The following is a 20208-nucleotide window of genomic DNA, read 5'->3' as shown; positions in this document are numbered from 1 at the left end:
TATATATATATAGGTCTACAGTGTGTCTTCGTTTTTCAAGTAGAATTAACATCTATGAATAGCAATGGATAGCAATTCGTAGCCCATTTATAGTGCCTGTTCAGTGTCAGGACGGACATAAAATGGCCATCTGTGTTAAGAGCATGTCTATTTCTACAAACCCGAGCAGTTTGTTTCTACAAGAGATAATCGTTTCTAATAGTGTTATTACTAGTATTAATTAAGTAGCATCGTAAATGACCTGACCCCCTCCTATACTTTTAACTTTCAGTGTTATTTAGACAATGTTAATCCATATCTATCAGTTCGGTAGACTAGACGCTCTCTTGTTGGTACATGAAGGTATGTTTTTAGACGTCATCAACACTTTAATTACAGAAGAAGAAATTACAGAAGCGACAATTTCCTGGCAAATTAATGTGTGAGCTTCCACCGTCTTACCACGGCCATTTGACCCCTTATGTCCATTACAGCAGAATAGCGCCTTTCAGTCTTGGCTTATTAAACGACGACGAGTTGTTCTTATCAAAATGTTGCAATATTATGTGTTATCAAAATTTAATTAGCTAAGCTATCGCCGTCAAGCGGCCAATGCACCGGAAGAAATAGACCAATTTCTTTATTCGGCAGTGGTTTCAGTCTAAGGTAACTCTGATACTTGCATAGGCTTAAATACCATTCACCTCTATCATATTTGGCTGCTACAGGGTGAGCTTTGAAAAATTCAATAACTTTTGAGTTTGTTAGGCTAGGATGACGATTTTTCAATATGTAATGGTAATACTTGGCTTTACTTTTTACACATTTGCCTTGGCGCTCTGCTCGCTTCTGAGTACCCACACTCACGTCATTTACGTTCCCATATATAGTTTCGTTGTCTTTGGCTTCGCGGAGTAAATCGACAACGATATATCAACGATATTTTCTTGTCCACCAGTTGGCCTTTTCAGGGCACGTAAAGTCCCATAATCACACGAATCGAGAGAATAGACAGATGAGCTAAGGTTGAACATTCTTTGTCCAATCCAGGAAGCAATCGAGGCATGGCGGCGAGGTTTAGCGTTGTCTTCAATTGCCGTGCCAACTGGCCACGAGTCTTTTGGAGAACTCGGAATAGCGGGGTGCATTCGTTGTTTCATTTTTGGCAAGCATCTTACAATAGCAGATACCCCTGGTGCGCATTGCAAGTATTACTATCACCTTACGTTCGAACCTACCCGATACTGCTTTCGAGTTCGATTTCTCTCGAAAACGACACCATTCTCTAACCTGACTTCTCTCCAGCGGTTGCACCATGCTTCGTGTACGGTGACCATATGCTCTAGAAAGGATTTTGTAGATCAAAGTTCGGCAAATTACACGTGAAATTCATCAACTGCCCCGGAGTCATTTAAGTTCATTCATTTTTAACTCAGTTTGTGTACTTTCCGTACTTGGGTTCAGTTTGATTCTGTAACACATTATATGTGAAATGCCAGGTTTGGCCTACAAAGCCCTTAGACTCGAAGCTCTGCCTTTGTGAAAAGCTTTCTTAATTGCTGCAATGCATTCTTGTCCCTCTGACTTCGACATCTGGTTCCTATCTCATTAACCTTTAACACCTCCATAGTCTTTTTTGGAACGTTCGCACTATTCACATACCGTACCTTCGCTTAAGGCTTCCTTGCCTAATGCGTTCATTAATTATTAAATTTTACTATTTTATAATTTTATTATATATTAAAAATTTTATTATATTAAAATTTTTGCACCACTGTGGCCTTCGAGAAACAAAAATGTACAAAAATGTAAGCATGGATTCTCGGAATTAGAAGATGTTTCTCATTTATTCACAATAAAAAATTATATAAAAAAAAATAGACTCGACCGATTTTCACCAGAAGATTTTTAAAGGATCAAAGTATTTACCAGCGAAACATCACTGATGGCACGTATTTCAAGAGTATTTAATTTAAAAGTCCGTCGGTCTGTTTATAACAGTCTAGTATTATATTTAACACCCTGCAAGGGTGCAAATCTCAGCTTCGGACTAAATGTTGAACAACAATTATATTCTATTGGATATAATGTAGTTGAGTGCGAAGAGACTTTAGCAAATGTGACTTTGGCCACGTTAGAATAATTATGTCGATAGGCCTGTATCATATATGCGAGTACGTCTGTGCCCAGCCATAGAAGAGCACCTCTCATTCTCATAGTACTACTGTTAGACAAAGTTACTCTTTTACTTTTTCTTATTTACTACAAAACGGGTTTATATATTATGATACACATCAGTCAAAATTACCATTCGATCCAATCGATATTCCTACAAAAAAAAAACAGCTCGCAATAGCAATAAGCGCACTTATAAAAAACTATTACATATGTTGTTACATGTACATTTCTAATTCAGGTTACTATAGAGTTTCAAATCAGTGGTTGATCTGGCCGTAAATTTCGTATCATAACTTTGTACTAATGATAATGTTAGGAGATATCTTCATATGTATTTTAGTGTGACTTTGGTCTATTCCTTGCAGTTGGCACTGTTAGTTTCTACATAACCATGATAATAACAAGGTATTACTTTTGGATGCGTTGAATAATTGGACAGCGGGGATATTATCAGATGAAAGATGACGCCGGAGCACGTTCTAGAGAAAAAAAAAAAAAGAGCAACAAAGTGTATAACGGTTTTGTGTTCGATTTAGCGAATTTGTAATAGATGACGCAAAGAGGAGTCGATCGGAGCGGCATATATTGATATTTAGTTTCCAGAGATCTCTCAGGGAAAGAAAACAGTGCAAATATAAGGTAATTTTGAGGGTAATTTTTAACGTATATGCATAGCATAAATAGCATGCAAAGAACTTTAGAATGCTCTAAAAAGAAACATTTTTGACTGAAAAATAGAAAATACCGGTTTTATTTCACATGAAAAATGTTAACCTGAAGTTCCTTTTATAAGCTTGCTCTAGCTTAATAGCACATAATCAATGCTAGCAGAAACCCCTGTCGCGGTCATCACCCCGGAATTACCATCTGTAACTATAGGTGCATAGAATTCGATGCCTCATTTTGGTCTTGAGAAGCACTAATGAATTGATTTTGCAGAATTAGGTACTTATAAACACGACGAACTATACACTAAAACTTACAGCGCTAGAAACAACGGCCGTTTTATAGATGTTGGGGAACTAGTAGAACTCGGCCGTCAATTACTGTTGCACACGCTTTAAAGCATTTTTACAATTGTTGTGAGGAACATTATACAAAATACATTACCAGGCGACTGTAATCATATAGTTAAAAGACACACACAGCCATTTTCAGCCCTCTAAACACTGAAATAAGCACTACCGTGACGGTAGCGTCTTCATTTCTGCATGTCCTTTAATCATATCTTTGTCCTGGATTTTTTTTATCAGTAAATGTAGTATACGTATAGGCGTAACTAAGTATGCCAGCTGTACTTTAGACACTATTAGAGGAGCCGGCGACTTTGCTCCAGGCCTGTTTTGCTCTCAAATGAAAAATCGGAATTTTTTTCCAAACTCCAATGTTGTGCTAATTTTGTAATAACAATTGAAACAAAAAAAAAAACATTTTCTTCTATAGACACTTTACAAATTCCCGACACCTATCAAACAGATCGTCCCAATGGGAGTCACAATGACCTAAATAAGCATTAACTGTTAGAGAAACTTCCCCCTGACGAAGAAGTGCTGTCTGCATCTAATTGGTTCCATCTAACGCATAATTCTCCTCTAAATGAAACTTTAGCGATTTGCATAGAATCCATTTAATGCGACTGCTCTACGGAGCGCTTCGAGCAGCGGACATGCACGCAGCCACAAGTTTTTACCCGCGAGCTCCGCGACGCGTCACGCCCGTATTGTAGTTGGTTCAGCTAATATGATTTACAGATATTATGCTTACCTTAATAATAAGTTTGCTTCACATCTAGCTTAAGATGAGCTAGAGCTTTACTGCCATTCTTGTTCGATTGTTGCTTGATATTTTATGGGCGTTCTGATAAAGTAATCATATTCAATTGCCTTCTTTCGTCAGCGATTGGTTACTATTATTATTGTTATTTTTTTCGCTCATCTCGTCGATTTGTTAATTCATGTTACGAGCAGCCCACCTTACGTAATATACTGTTTCTTCAGAAGGATTTTTAACCCAAAATGCTAGCAAAAAAAAAAAAACGGGTATTGCATTTTAGTTTAGTTCGATTGGCTGGAGAAATTAGCGCCAAGAAGACTGTATTTTACGTAAAAGCAATGTGTTACGAGCGAAATGTCGGTATTTTCTCAAAAATCTCTTCGGGAATATATTAAAAACATTGTCTCACTAAATTATTCGCCATATGAGGCAGTTCCACCTTTATACTTGAACTAAATAGAAATTTGCTCAAAAACGTTCAAATGGAATGAATTTTTGTTTTAGCACTACATGGTGAATCAGATACAACAATGCGTTTTTGCCCTTGAGCTAAAAACAACCCATCTTATAGTATCGATATATATATATATTGCGTTTGCACTCAATTTGTCGAGAACTACCGACTGGGTCCAAACAGTACCAAGCATATGTGGATTCGTTTCGGTATTTTTTTATTTTCGCTAAAATGAATTCGAAAAGAGGTTTTAATAAAAATCAATTTCACGACACCTGCTTCGATTTTCCAAATTACATTTATTAGTAGTTCGCTCAAAAAGCCGCATTTTCATTCCATCATTATAGAAATGAAGCGATATGATTTTTGGCTTTTCTTAAGCCACATTTTAGTTATATAATGTCGTGGCACATTTACTCAACTCCTATTTATTGATAGCAAAAATTATTCTTCTTACATAAATAATCATGTTTAGTTTTCACCTACAAGTGGAATTTTCAATCAGAAAACTGCGATTAGAACGGTAATAATAAATTTATTTTAATTATCTCCAGCAAGAGCTTTTGATTGGTATCAAAAATGCCTTTTCCTTTTCTACGCAGATATTCATGTGAGAAATTTTTATCCTAGCGTCACATAAATGAAGCAGTTACTACACGAAGTTATTGATTTTTTCATGGCAAAATATTCATTTTACATACATAGAGCTTTACTCATCATGTTTGAATGGTTCTGAAAGTGAAATGAAGAAGTGACGCCAACCAAGTGTTTCGGAAAAAATGTCCTCTAAATCAAAATGTTCGCCATATCGCTCGTCTTGCTTTTCGAATTGGCATATTTCTCAGAGATTCGTTTAAAAAACCGTCTGAAGTCCTTTTGAAACTTTTACCCCCACATGGGAAAACTAGATGTAACATTAGGTTTTCATACCGAAATATAGATGTAGCAAAATGTACTGCATTTAGATCTGCCTCATCGAGAACTAAGGAGGAGCAACCCCCTACATCTATCTCCATCTAAATATTTGATTGCCATTCTGTCAGACTTTTACAGTCTCAGTGAATGTAGTACATATCAGACTTTACAATTTTTCCATAGACGTGAATAACGGGATCGAATCAAAAAAAAAATGGGATCCATAATCGGGGAGGCGCTGCCATCAAGAAAAAAATTTGACTCATGCTACACCTTGCCAAATATAAACTATAGTTCAATTCCAAACCTTTTCAGTTAATCAGTTGTATTTCACTTGAGATTCTGTAACAGCAATCCCGTTATCTCATTGCAGCTATTCTGTTACAATAAACCTATTTTCCTGATTTAGTCAATCTATCAGTAACATTTTTCCCGTGATCGTTTTCCTTCTCCACGTATTTCAAACCCCATTAGATAGTACTAAATATCCTGCTACCACCCTGTAGGTATATCATCAGCCTGTCCTAATATTTAACGTAAATCACCGCTCGAATCTAAACCTATACTTTTACAAATGTCTGGTTGCCGTTTTTCTGAAACTCTGTTATATTATTCGGTTACAACTCACCGTGATTAAAGTACCTTTAATCAGATGAATTTCTTACTCGTGGTTAATGACCCCGTTGTTTTGGTGCAGGTAGCCTATTACGCTGTTTCAAAACTAATTGCTTACTTTTCTGAGATAATTTGATTTTCCTCTTAGAATGAAGAAACAATTAAAATTGCTTATATAAAACAGGAACAATGTTACTCTACTTGCCCATATGAAGTTCTTCTCCGACGGTACAATTCCACGGTCTCTTTGAAACGTTGTTGTAATTTCAATAGTCTGTTGCATTCATCTAGCTTTACTACTCCGATTTAACCCAATCGAGGAATATAAGGCGCATACCGAGATGGGTGATATTTCATCAACTATTTTGCAAATCAGCAATATTTGACAAAATAATTACCTTGCGGGAAAATACCAATCCAGTCAAAGCAAGCGATTTATATGTCAAGAATATTTTCAGATATTCTGCACATTTACCACTGAATAACAAGAAAGGGGCGTATTGAAAGTTCCTCTCTTAATCCAATAGGGTCTTTTCTATTCCAATATGGCCATATCATAAATTCCCAATGGTTGTTGAGGAAGCCGCCAAAAAAGGTTGACTAAACTAACGTTCGAGAAAAAGAAACTTCCCACGAGAAAAGCCTTTATGCGATCGGAAGGTATGTATTAGATGGGCTGCAATGATTCAAAGTTTACCAGCCATTTAGAAAACTAACCGAACGAGTATTACGCGTCTCTATGGGAGAAACAGGTCCATTTGGGTCTCACAGATGAACAAGAAAAGAGGCACAAGGTCCTAGTAGTACATAAATAGATTAATCTATATACACGGTAGACAAATAGATAGACGAGACAGACTCACAAGTTTGGTCACGTGCCTTTTTTGCCCCTGAAATTAACTAATCTGATTCGTTGATGTTGCACCTAGCTTACCGTAAACCTTAGGTAGGCTACATATCAAAAGCTATTTTGTTGCCCTACTAACTCTTTTTGCCTTTACAGGCATGTGACTACTTTGTTTTAATCTGAGCAAATCCGATTTGCATTACATTTAATCCAACAAACTATACTTATGTTACAGAGCTACAGCGCCTCGTTGCAGTGTTCCTGAGATCAATTGTACAACAGCGGTTCTGTTACCTCGTTGCAATAACTCAAATCAGTAAATCTGTCGGCACCATTTCTTTCGTTGCGGTTATATCTTGCTTCACATATTATTGCGTTCTCCCATCGGAAGATTTCAACTGTCCTGCTTCCATACTACAATCGCCTCATTAGTCTGTTCTCACATTGCTTAACCGCAGACCAAAATTTTTACAGGCTTTCGGTTGGAGTTCCCCTAGAACCCCTTGTATGAACTCGGTTATCCCGTTGCAACTATTCAGTTACAATATTCATATTTCGTTAATCTATTCAAATCCGTGCCTTGTATATAGTTGTCCTAGTGTAGTTATTCTATACTAGGCTGATTCAGCAGTGATCAGCTACTGTTGAAATTAATGTCTTGTTAACCTCATTACTCATTAACGCACTGCATCCATGCTGTTGCAAATATGAAGCCTACTTGCACGCGGCGTCAGTCTGAGATCTCACCTAACACAAACTTCGTACTTTACTACTGCTATTTTTGTTCTTCCGTTGAAACGTTGTTGTAGGCTTAATACCCAATGGCATTCAATCTGTATAGTCATCCCAGTTAATCATATTCCTCAAATGAAAAGTATTTGTACAAGAGAAAAATACGGATCCTATATGCCGGAATGGTTTAACTTTTATCATCAAACCAATAAAATCAGCATCACTTGTCGGCTTTGGGGGAAAGAAACTATCCTTCGGAAAAGGCATTCGTCTAATAAAAAAAAACATGATTCGTATGTCGTTCATATTTCATCAATATCTGACAACTTCAGCGGAAATAATTTTTTGCAGGTGAATGTCATAAAAACAAAAAACTGCCTTGATCGAGCCTAAAAAGACAAATAAACAACCTCCCAGCACAACTTTTTCATGACAAATTCTCAGTGGTTGCCGAAGAAAGCACTGAAAATTGTAAGCTTGCCCAGATTACAATTATACTTTATCTATCTACTTTCAAAAATCTATAACATGGAAACATAACACAATATTTCTACCCCCCCCCCCCCCATCCCTCCAAAGAAAACCTTGAGACTATCTTATAGAACTTGAAAAACAAACTACTCTATATAAACTTCTCGCAAATTATCAGCGACTGTCAAGCGAACGGCAACAAAGGGTCGATTTGACCAAATTAAGATTAATGTATTCTTTGGGAGAAAAAGAAACCTACAAATCTTCAATAGGTATTCATCCGGCCGGCTTCATCTCACACGCACCTCACTTTAGGATGAAGCTCTAGCAGTTTGAAAAGATCAACTCAATGCGACTGCCTTACGGCATCGATTTGGGTCGGACAAATACGTAGACGGACGGATATACAGACAGATTGACCCAATTTTACTAATACTGTGGAGCGGATAAATGGAACCTTGTCATTTTGCGGCATTGTTTTTATTCATGGTAACATTTCGTAATAGTCAGCGTAGCATTAAAGATAATTTCGTGAGTTGTTGGTCGTCATTTCAAACTTATTCGAAGCTTCCCCAATTAAAATAGTTACTTACTGTCTAAGATGTATTAAATTGTCAATAGTTAATCTTCGATCTAGCGCAAATTTGCGAATCAAGGTCCAAACGTAAAGGGAATCATATACAATTACTAGTAGTAATTATATTGAACAGCACTGTTTTGTAGCTTGTAATCACAGGTGCGAGATAGTCACATATGGCTAAATGATCAATAGAGAACTATTACGGTTTTTGAAGCGGGGTGCTCTTTCTTGACAGAGCCAACTCGTACAGGATTCTAACAGTACTTAACTAATGCTAGGTAATTATAGAAAAAGATAATAAATGAGTAATGATCCATAACAGAGAGTGACTACTATGTTATAATCCCAACGAGCTTCAAAAGCAACGATAACTGGAGCTCATTTCAGTTATTGTCGTATAACGTACTATAAATACAGAGCACTTCCTGCCATCGATATTTATTTTGTAAATGGATAGAGCGATACCCATTCCACATATGCAAAACTGGTCTCCTTTATAGGAAAGAATATCGACAGAGCGCAACTGAACAAGATCAAAGCGGCGTGAGTGAGTGATTATCTTATCACCTGTGGATCGTTAATATTTTCTGTATAGAATTAGCTACCAACTAAATAAATGAAGGGGACCGTCGAGTAGAGAACAACGTCTAAATGTCGTAAACTCCTATTCGACACGCACAAACCCAACACTTTGTTCACGTGTTGCATATAGCAAGGTCAACTATTGGACGTATAGTTCAGACGATTAGACGGGTTAGACGAGATGTCTACATGTTAACCGTACGAAATCATATCCGAAAATTAGTTCCGCAGCTGTACAAAGAACGCAACGCAAAAACGTATAGATACACATATGCGAACACTGCCATTATGAACTACCAAGTCTATTACCGGAGCTTTCGATTCAAACTCATTCGCTCATCGAGCAAGTAGGAGCTGAGCGCCTGCCACCGTCAATTGAGCCTTGATGTTGTCTGATTTAGCAATTTGGATTAGTCACAATATCACAAGCCGCCGTAGCGCAGAATAAGGAATGATTACGTATGTCTACGATGGTATGGACATATCGATTAAGACACAGATTTATATGTACGAACATGTGCGACAGCACGATCGCGATGAAATTAACTCTACTCTAACTTAAAACTTTATGTACCTCCACTCCCGGGTTATACGATTTGAATTATTGCTGAAATCTTGATTGTCGTATTCGCTTTCAACCCACAGGAATTGGTCTAATGATAATGGACGCAAAATAGCAAATCAGTAAACCGCTTAATGATAAATCATTGTTCATTTATAGTGTCTGTTACTTCTTTTGAGATTTGACGGTATAACCAGATATATATAACATATAATTACACGTGCACCGTAAATGTCTTTGATTTCTTACTTTGCCTTTAACTTTTTAACTGCGAGTCGTTAGCGAGATTACACATGCTGATCGAAATATAATTACTACCCCGTCAAGTTCTTAATATTATCATTAGTATGTGCTAGAGGCACTGACCCAAGCTAGGCAATAATTTCATTTTTCGATAATTGAGGGAGACACTAAGGCTAACCGCGAACCTTGTCAGAGAAGCAACTACCCAAATTCACCTAAGTGGATACACCTATTTCCGTAAGTATTCAATACAGTAGTAATAATTTTAGTTAAGTAACTTTAGCCAACTTAGCTTGCATCGTAAGTAACTTAGAAATGAAGCCATGTTGTTGCAGTTAGGAAGAACATTAACCAGTACAATGCTGTAGAATTCTAAATATAACAATTTCAATACAAAATTGTAACCGTTTCTATTTCAATTTCAACCGGCCTACTGATAATGACACGAGGGCTCGACGCTTTCCTTTTACTTGAGTGTCGTTTCGCGCGCCGAGTCAAGAAGGGCGCCCCATCTATTATATGTGAGTAATAGTTTAGTTCAGCAACGACGGATTTGGAAATCAATAAAAACTTAGGTTAAATGGTAGTTAGATTTCACTTGTGTGCGTGGATGAACGTACCTGAAAGGCGGCACCGACTCGGATCTCAGGTCCGGGTTCGGCCGCGCCGGCCTCAGCCGGCTCAGCCGTCGTCGCAGCTTGTCCGCTAATCTTGGCGACCGCCGTTTGCTTGCCCCCGGATGCCCCGCGGCGAAGCGCGTCAACCCACCACCACCACCTCCACCACCACCGCCGCCGCCGCCGCCGCCGCCGCCGCCGCCACCGTCGCCGTCGCCACCGCCGCCGCAGCCGTCGCCGCCAAAACTCTGGCGAATCGGCGCCACTTCACTGGCGCGACGACCGGCTTCAGTGAAGCCTCCAACTCAGACCTCAGGTCTATGGGGCACAACGATCCGCAGATCACCACACGACCTTTCGATCAGAGTAGCTGTCCTTCGTAATGACCGAGAACTTTCCCTGAATTTGCTCCGTCTCTCTGCGCGCTAATCGTCTTTTCTTCTTTTGAGTGTATATATATACATATACGTATACGTATACGTATATATATATATATATATATATGTATATATGTTTCCTGAGTATTAGTAATTAGTGTAAGATATATTGACATAGGACATTGACCTCACACTGCGCTACGGTGTGTACACGACGTGACACAGTGACAAGTGCTGTTACGGCGACGACGACGACACCGCAGGCTCTCGTTTAGATGTGGCGATAGTGGTCAGATGCAGAGCCTAAGGCAGAAAAATGCTTCAATTGGATAGGACAAGATAGTCCTGTATTTAGCAGAAACATACGTTGGTTTGCTGTTAATGGGTCTTCTTGTATTTGTCAGTAGCCACCAAGACGCTCCTACATCGTGACACTTTCGGGGATGTAAAATCGTTTCGCAAAAGCTGACCGCTATAATTTGTGCTGATTTTATATTCATCGATCACACATAGGAATTAACATCGTGGCTCCTCTCTGGTTTCTATGGGTTTCGATCTTGGCCACCTTGAAGCCAAACCACTACACGGACAGCCAAGCAGAACCGCTAAATTGACTGTACGGAATAGCTAGTCTGTCCGCTATATCACAGCAACTGCTCCAAACTGTCGATCTACTAATAATACTAATGTTATTATGATAATTGTTTTCGCAGTGACGCTAGTGGTCACTAGCCGTTGTGACCGATGAATTTATGGCGATCGTCGGTTTCTTAAAAGCCCTCGTCGTCGACCCACAGTAGCTCGTCGCCAACCGGCGGGTGTTGGGCATCAAAAGGAATATGATCGCCCGGGACGGGATCGCTGTCTGCTTCACCAGCAGCGGTGAGTAGCGGCGCCAGAAGCAGCACCGGCAACAGCTGCGCTGGCGATCACTCTGATGAAGCGTCTTCGTGATCCACCATTTAGTTAATCGCGATCAGCAGGTGTTATTATTGCTATTGCTGCTGCTGTCGTTGTTGGAGTACATTTTTAGTAGCAACAGCAGCGAAAGGGTGCGGGTGAGACCGAGAGAGAGAGAGCGAGCACGCCCGAAGCAGGGGCCGCGGGCGGGAAACCCAAAACGAGGCGAGACTTGGACGCAACTGCTAGGAATAACGTTTCTCAACTCTCGCTGCACTTCCACGACACTGAGTGACTGACCGGCTGGAGGTATGTGGACGAATAAGCTCCCCCGTTACTGCCACTAGCGCCGCCGCCGCCGCCGCCCCCAACAGGGTCAAATCACTCGACAGCACAGTAGACCCGTAGACATCCACCATGGACACCCGTCGGCGGCGACTCTATATAGCCCACTACGAGCACTAGCGAACAGACAACACTGTGACAAGAGTTCGACTATAGGGTCCTCGACGCCTTTCGCCCACTTGTGGTCATTTGTAGATTTAGGAGCGTCTTCCTGTCCTCGACGTATTCCTTTCTATCCACACTCGGTCTCTTTCGCTGCGTTTTTCGTTACGAAAGATTTCGCGTTGCTGCTTTTGAGAGCAGTGCTGCCGCCGCCGCCGTCGTCGCCGTTGCCGCCGCTGCTGCGACGAGCAATAATGTTGCTGTTGTTTCGCCTATTAGCGCCCCCACATCCACTTTGCTTTGAAAGGGGTGGGGAGAGGGCACTAGGTCGGGGTGTTGTTTTTCCGGTGTTACTGCCGCCGTTGGCGTAGTAGTAAGCGGCCCTTGCGGCTTGTCCTGCTTCGGTTCTTCCGTTGAGTGGGAGACAATCTCGCTCGATCAGCTCGCACAACTCCGTGCAATAGCACTTCACTTCACACAACAACAAACACTTGTGTATACACTATGATACGATCTAGGACCAATGCTGAGCGAAGATAGGTAGGTAGGTAGGCACATCACGTAGATTTTCAACTCTTTACCGTTGCTGTTGCTGCTGCTGCTGATGATGATGATGATGATGCCACAACTCACTCCTGTTCATCGTTGTCGTCGTCGTCGCTGTTCAGCGCCGCCGCAAAAGCAAACTCACCCCCGCTAGCAGTAGTCGCTACTGAGCGAACTAACGGCGACAGGCGGACGGATGACACGCCGCAGCACCGTCGGAACAACAGCTCAACAACAGAGAGTCAACGCCGCGGTCTCACACAGTCTTCGACAAGAGCGGGCGGCTAGGCAACATCATCACTGGCAGCGGGTCGACATAGCCATCAGCAGCGGGTTGTGATTGTTGTTATCATCGAGCAGTAGCGAGAGTAGTAGTCGTAGCACTGATGGAAACAGCCGCGTAACTACGACGACGGCGAATGTCTTGCGGCAGATGGCGGGAAGGTAGCACAGCTAGAAGAACGCTGCTTCCGCTGCCGCTGCCTCAGCCATTCCTTGTTGTTCCGATCGCTGCCGCTGCAGCCTGGGGTCGCAATAGTGGCGGTGGTGCTCGGCCAGCAACAACACAGACGAACTCATCATCAGCAGTAGCAATAGCAGCATCACGTTAGCAACAACATTTGCAGCGCACGCACTCTTCGCTGTCGCTGCCAGCGCTCAAATTACGCTACCACTTCAACTTCACCGCTAATACAAATATAGACAATTGTGGCTACGGGAAGAGAGCTAGAGTTGTTTTTAATGTTCTTGTTGTTTGTTGTTGCTGTTGTTGGTGTTGTCGCTGTCGTTGTCGTCAGCAGTTTCGTTGTCCTTTTCTTCGTCGTCGTCGTCACTGGAAGTGTGGCGCCGGCAGCGGCGACAAGAAGCAAACAAAGGCGAGTTGAATAGAAAATAGCACTGCGACACGAACGATCTCCTTGTCAGTCAGCCGTTGGATGAACAAGCTCAGCGACGTTCATTAGCAAGCGATTACCGGCAGACGCACAGATTTATGCACATAGACGTTACGTATTCGTACACAGAAGTATGGTTTCGACTCGAGGCTCCAACGTACGGCCCCCACTATTACCGACGAATCAATAGACAAAAATGAACTCACCGCCAAAGCGACGGCGGCAGCCATCCACCATCGAGGCAGCGAGCACCCACAACAGCAGCAACACCAGGACACAACGACCATCAACCAACACCGCCACCTACCATTATCGCCGGTGTCGCCACCGCAGCCGCTACAAGCAATCATAAGCGGAGAAGGAGCTGCTCGACCAGAGAGAGCCGGGTAACTGCCGAATGCCGCCGACAACTCACTCTCCCAATCGCTCGCTCTACTATTACAATACCTATTGCTATTACTCGCGCTCCTGCAGACTATATTGATAAGGCCGCTGGTGCCATCAATAGCTGCAGCCGCATCAACAAGAGCATCCGAGCGGAAAGAGACAGGAACTTCTGCAGCTCTCTATTCCAGCGGTAGCAGAAGCACTCGAAGCGGCGAAGCCGACAACCATCCGATTAGTGGAGAGGACGATGAAGAAGACAAACTACCTACCAGAACAACAATAACAACATAATGAACAGGGCTGTGAAGGGGCGCGAGGGACAGGATTTTGGCAAGGCGCAGTCAGACAGACGAACAGACAGACTGCCGAAAAAGCTTGACAGCAGACGATGTTGCTGCGTATGCGGACACTGCTTCGGAGAGAAGGTACCGCTCATCTGGAGCGTACGAGCTTCGATACGTTCTTTCTCGAACAATGCCAGGCCTCAATTTATTTTGTCCTTAGGTTTTTATCGCCCAAGGCAGAACAAGTTTACTTTCACATAATCGAAGCAGAATACATTCTTGTTTCTGTCACGTAGATTATTTTTCTCCCTTTCCCTTTCTCCATAATTCTACATGGCGATAATCGGTATTTAGAATTTGATCAGAAGAATAAGTATTTAAAATGGCTTAAAAGGCTGTTCATTTATTATTGCAGACTAGTATGAGGCTTTCGATCTGTCTGGTCGTTGGGACGATAATTGTTAATAATAATTAATATTTTATGACAATTTGAGCCGCCACGCTTATTTGAAAGAAATGCCTGAAAAAGAGCTGTCGATGCGCACACTACAAGTTTGCGACAATTTGTTGCTCAATTTGGTAGTAGTATAAGAGTTTTTCGAATAAAAAAAAATTTAGGCGACGTGTTTGTATAAAAGAAATCTATAAAGTTTAATTCGAAATTGAACATCCGATTCGTACGTACTCACAGGTAGGAACTGCATGCTGGCCTTTCAATAAAATTTTCGAGACGTTTCTTGCGTTTTCAAAAACACCTGGTTTTTTGGTATTCTCCCAATCAATGAAACTGAACCATAATGCCCCATATTAATAGAACGACTGCGCTACATGCATAGCGCGCTTTTTTAAACAACAACAGTAAATACCGAAAACTGACCAAATAGTCTTCAACAAGATTAACCTTTAAGTCCTACTTTTTTCAAGCTAATTTTTAATTCTCAAGATGATTATACAATATTTGAAATAGATACCAAACCGTAAATTTATGACAGAAAGCCTATCTGAATGAATGGTCGTTTTTCTATCAAGAAAATAAAAACAAAACATTATTCCATCTTATTTCTAGAGAAAAATAGATCCCAGGAAGATGCATTGTGTCCTTTTACGGGTTGTCGGCTTCCTAGTAGACAACATCTTTTTTATTCGTTTGCACCGTCTATTCCTTTTCTCAGAAAACTTATTTAATCTAAGATTGACACATCGATGAATCCAAGTATTTAAAATATTAGCATAAATAGCAAATGAATAAATAACATTTTTTTGAGGTTCAGTGAATTCTCAATTGAAACCTTTAAGGCGCTGTCATATAATTTAATGGCCCCGACTTGACCCTTCTAAAAAAATAATACAGACTGGCACAAAATCTTCCTAAAGTGTTTTATTTATAGAAGATTATTGAAGGTTCGCCATTTTCCGAGGTAATGCTCATCCTACACGTTTGATAAAATCCGCTCCTTAAACGGAGTTTAAAATATGGCAGAAATCAATGGAAAGATGTGTTGTTCAACAACAAACTTTGCTCAGTCTCACAGAGAGTTACGTTGTAATTGTCACATGATGATATAGTCATTATGAACTCTCAACAATATGCCTTTATTCAGCATCAAGAATAAATATCTATAATATACTAGCATTTTAAATAATTAATTCATATCAACATATATGCCTTGGCTACGGAGTAATCAAGGACGCTGTGCTGAGAATTGTTTCAATATACGAAAAGAACCATTGTATTAAAGGCAAGCGATAGCGCCCTCTGTAAACATTATTCTTCCTAGTCGTTCGAATTCAACAAACGAATCAGAAGGCGAACGGGCTTTGAAGCACGGAGGAGAGGTGTAACATGCTTTGATTCGTTGTCGTTTGTCACTTCAACGAATCGAGTGGAAACTATCTGCAGCAATCAATGGTGCACTTTTTTGTGTTAGAATTTCTACTTCATGATAGCATTAGTTGTATATAGTTCTTAAAAATATCTGTTTCCAACAAACGTCACTCGAGGTATGAGTGTCTAATAATGCATTTCTGTGATTATGGTGCAGTGGTAACGTATTTGCTTACTAAACATCGAGACACATGAGAGGTGGGTTAGGCATGAAACCGGGCAGACTCACTGCGTTTTTTGCCGGAAACCAGTTGCCTGAAACAATGTTTAGCGGTAATAGTACCCCACGTAAAACTCGAAACAAAAAAAATAGTACCGTGAGATCAACAACTGCGAGACGCTCGCCTCTTCCGATAGAAGCATTTGGCCATAGAGCTGTGGTCTATACTGCTATACACATTTAGTAATACATAGTTAAGCTTTGGACTACATGCAACGAAGAAGTTAATAAGGGGTTAACTTCTCAAACAGTTGAATATATAGTAACTGCTAATATATAGTAATCGTTTGTACACATATGAATTTCGCACCCTTGATAAGTACGTTCTTATAATCCAAAGCAGTTAAATCTTGGTCACTCATACCCTACAGAATCATTTTAAGGTTGAATGCCTTTAAGGAATACTCTTGCAAAAATATATTTACGACAAGCTGGATCTTTATCTGATCACTGGACGTAAGCGATATTAAAGAAATCAGGTTCTCATCTGCTTTTAGAATTTCTCTTGGCAACGTGTGAAATATTGTCAAAAATTATATATATTCTGGTGATCTTTATTTTCCCACGAATTTCATGCAGATGTTTAATTTTAATGGTCAATATTATTAACAACTAGAAATTTGGCCCGACAAAATATTTTTTTTTGCTGACCTTCTTACGTACATTTTGCTTGATTAGCTTACAGAGTCAACAGGTGATTGTAGAAAAACTCAGCAACGAAGATATCATAATCGTATTTGTTACATTTAGATCCAATTTAGATCAGACGCAATCATTTAAACATGACTTAACTTATTTACCCAGTGAACATTTTGGCAGGTAACGTGTGAAGTGAGTTTAGATTTGAAAAAAGCGAAAGTACCGAGTCAACAGCATCGACCATAACGCACGAAAATGGTTACCCGTGAGGGCAAGGATTTACTCAAGAACACGATTCAGTCGGTCGGCTTTCACAACAAGGTGCTCGAGGAACAAGAAATGTGGAAACAGGTATAGTAGTTTCCCTGTTTTTTTTTTTTTATAGACACTAACGCAGACTACTGTTCTACATATGAAACGAGCACCAGTCCTTATAACGGAGTAGAGATAAAATCAAAACGTACGCAACGAATCCGAGAGAAATAGGAGTTTTGTATCCTACAGGCTTAAAGGAAAAACTGATAAAATTTGAATAGCAACAGATAGAAAAATCGATGCAGGTATTAAAGTTCTCTAAAATGTCATGGACATCCAAGTATAACATTTGTGATTGTTGTTTACTAGTTGTATACCTTCAAATTGAGTTCGGTGTGTATTATAGGTTTCTTAGCTGGGAAAATAAATTGCATCGAGCTGTTTAGACACAAAGCGTCTTATATTAGGCGAATTCGGCAAAATTTGTAATTGCAGTGGGAACTGGAGCGGGGACTGACGATGATGGTGAGCGACGATCATATTCGAAAAAGAATAGCTGCCCGTGACGAAGCACGGTCACATTGCGTTGACCGAAGCAATCGTCATTGCGACAAACAAGACACACGCGAGAAGGCGAAAAATCGAAAGAGACATAGAAGTCCCAAAAACTCGGTTGGCAACGGTCGAACTATGGGAAAAACTACAGTTGCCCCTGAGGTGAGAGTTTTGGGGAAGCATGGAATATTTTTTGGGTGATTTTGTACGTGTTGTTATTTAACCTCAAGCTGCAGCGCTTGACTCGCAAACTTCAAAGATTATAACATATCACTAGAGATAAGAGTTTCCACAAGCGACCAATAGAGGTATATCGAGTTGCATTAAGGCTCTACTAAATACATATAAAAAGAGGTAATCTAGAACACTTTTTCTGTATTCGCACTAATTTCTCACATAACCGGTATACATCTGCCTAAGACAACCGAGCTGTACCGATCCCTTGATTGGAAGGCCCTTTTCTTATATTTTAAATTCAAATGCAGTTTCTAAAGTGGGGCTTTTTGATAAAAGCAGAAAGTGCAATGCATCTAATCGACAAGGGACTGATTTGTCTCTTATAGGATCGTTGGGATCATAGCGGATTTTACGAGCTTGAGTATGGAAACCACACATATGACCAGGTACAATCTCGACGCTATATGTGTCTTACGTAACTCACTTTATTAGTACCTCTGAATAAACTAAAACACCATTATAATGAATAAGCTACTTTCATCCCTTATTCACTAATATGAATATTCAATAACAAATACATTTTAGAAAACTCCTCCATTCATCCTTTCTTAATTGCTATCATTATAACAAATTTTAATTATCCGCTTACATAGGATGATAAATATTGTTTACGTTTATAAACAAAAAAACTTTCTTTTCAGCGAAAATCTGATAATCAGAGAGCGCCTTGGTCATCTTCTGAAAGCAATCAAAGCATTAGCCAGCCGATTAAATACGGACCCAGGCCGCCTCCATGTCTTCATACGAATCCGCAACGTGAAAGAAAACGCAGAAGAAAGAGAAAGCAAATGCAATCTCCGATTCCGTCATCGTCCACCTCCTCGTACCAGTCAGATGACATCGAACATAACTTGTCTTCCGATTCAGAATGCTCGTCTTCTTCTTCATCCGAGGATGGTGGTCGAAGGCCCAAGTGCCGACGCTATGGGCGGTCACGACGAGAATATAGGGTCTATTCTGGCACGAAGCATCGGCTTGAGCACCGTGGCGAAACGTATGGGCAGTGCTTAAAGATTCGGCAAGCACAAAATCGACGAGCAAGGAGGCGTAAAGAACGACGAAGTACCACCTACTCAAGCAGTTCGGAGAGCGAAAATACGAGCAAAAGCGAAGCTAGGTAGGTATGGTATAAACTGTTATACAAGTAGGTATAGTATAAAATGTTATTCTCTCAGGTTCGCCGTATGGTTTACTACTGTGACTTAACAAACGATTATTTTACGAACATGTAGCTTTGAGGACACGAACGGTGTTATGAATATTCGCCAAAAGACTTTCGTACAACCACTTCGTGTGCAGCACATGTTACCCCGAGCGGAAATTCCCACATGTGCATTATTTAATATAGCCATGGTACTTATTGCAGCGGAAGCGAGGACAGCAGTTCAACCGAATTGTCCAATAGTGATGAATCCTGTTCATCCGTAGAGAATGACGACCAATCGGTTACACGAGGTGATTCGCACCATCGTGATCGACAACGACGTCAGCACTCACCGATAAAAAGCAGACACCACTCAAAGCGAAGCCGACATAAAAGAAAAGAGAAGCGCAGAAATAGGAACAAAAAAAAGAGTCACTTCCAAAAGCACCACTAGCTTGAAGTGACATTTGGTTGAAGTGCCATAGAATGAAGGATGTTTATAATATGTAAAAATATACATAATGCGCCTGTTGTGACCTTTTTGGTCTTAAGAAGCCATTTTTTAGGCTGGTGTAAAACATGTTTTAGCCAAGCAAGATATGATCGACTGCACGTAATCCATGGGTAGATAGATTCGCATAAGCGTGACACATGAGCACCGGTATGTTTACGATATGAGTTACCTAACTTTTGGTGGTATCCGATGTACAAAGTTAATAAAATGACAACGTATAAATCGCTTTATACGGTTGAACCCAATGCATGTTAAGCATCGTCTTCTGAAGATGAGATGTGCGTTCATTGTCCTGAATGCACAATTAGCATTAATAACTACAGCAATAGCGGATCAATTGATCAAGACTTGTTAGTTAGATCAAATATTGTGCCGTT

General features: G+C 40.4%; 2 protein-coding genes across 9 annotated transcripts in view; one reads left to right on the top strand and one right to left on the bottom strand.

Annotated features, from left to right (window-relative positions):
- Nucleotides 1-11675, bottom strand: part of Gug (arginine-glutamic acid dipeptide repeats grunge) — a 32421-nt gene extending 20746 nt beyond the window's left edge. For 4 of the 5 annotated variants that reach the window (XM_022811899.2, XM_022811898.2, XM_022811900.2 and 1 more), the window contains exon 1: nt 10552-11675. The gene's annotated coding sequence lies outside the window, so the exon portion shown is untranslated. Of the gene's footprint in view, nt 1-2569; nt 2637-10551 lie in introns of all 5 variants that reach the window. The other variant, XM_086991930.1, reaches the window with a different exon arrangement.
- A 3140-nt stretch (nt 11676-14815) lies between these two features.
- On the top strand, nt 14816-20080 carry LOC111253072 (uncharacterized). Of its 4 annotated transcripts, none has more exons than XM_022811974.2 (6): nt 14816-15073; nt 17307-17477; nt 17877-18098; nt 18500-18559; nt 18815-19290; nt 19540-20080. In XM_022811974.2, the coding sequence occupies exons 2-6, from the start codon at nt 17382-17384 to the stop codon at nt 19769-19771; spliced, it is 1086 nt and encodes a 361-aa protein (XP_022667709.1). In that variant the 5' UTR covers nt 14816-15073; nt 17307-17381; the 3' UTR covers nt 19772-20080. The 4 variants fall into 4 exon arrangements, with proteins under 4 accessions (XP_022667709.1, XP_022667706.1, XP_022667707.1 ...); XM_022811971.2 differs by lacking the exon at nt 14816-15073 and adding an exon at nt 16134-16291; XM_022811972.2 differs by lacking the exon at nt 14816-15073 and adding an exon at nt 16167-16291 and having other exon boundaries at nt 17292-17477.
- The last annotated feature ends 128 nt before the right edge of the window (nt 20081-20208 follow it).

Source organism: Varroa destructor, unplaced genomic scaffold, assembly GCF_002443255.2.
Source record: "Varroa destructor unplaced genomic scaffold, Vdes_3.0 BEIS01000006.1, whole genome shotgun sequence".
In the NCBI taxonomy this organism is placed as follows: Eukaryota; Metazoa; Arthropoda; class Arachnida; order Mesostigmata; family Varroidae; genus Varroa; species Varroa destructor.
The sequence above is the reverse complement of the archived record's forward strand: the minus strand, read 5'-3'. Positions and strand labels throughout refer to the sequence as shown.

What these genes read in the sequence shown, in the direction of transcription:
- LOC111253072 (XM_022811974.2), top strand. Translation starts at nt 17,382, where the DNA reads ATGGTTACCCGTGAGGGCAAGGATTTACTCAAGAACACGATTCAGTCG. An exon ending in GAAACCACACATATGACCAG is followed by an intron (nt 18,560 to 18,814) that starts GTACAATCTCGA and finishes CTTTCTTTTCAG; the next exon opens with CGAAAATCTGATAATCAGAG. An exon ending in ACGAGCAAAAGCGAAGCTAG is followed by an intron (nt 19,291 to 19,539) that starts GTAGGTATGGTA and finishes TACTTATTGCAG; the next exon opens with CGGAAGCGAGGACAGCAGTT.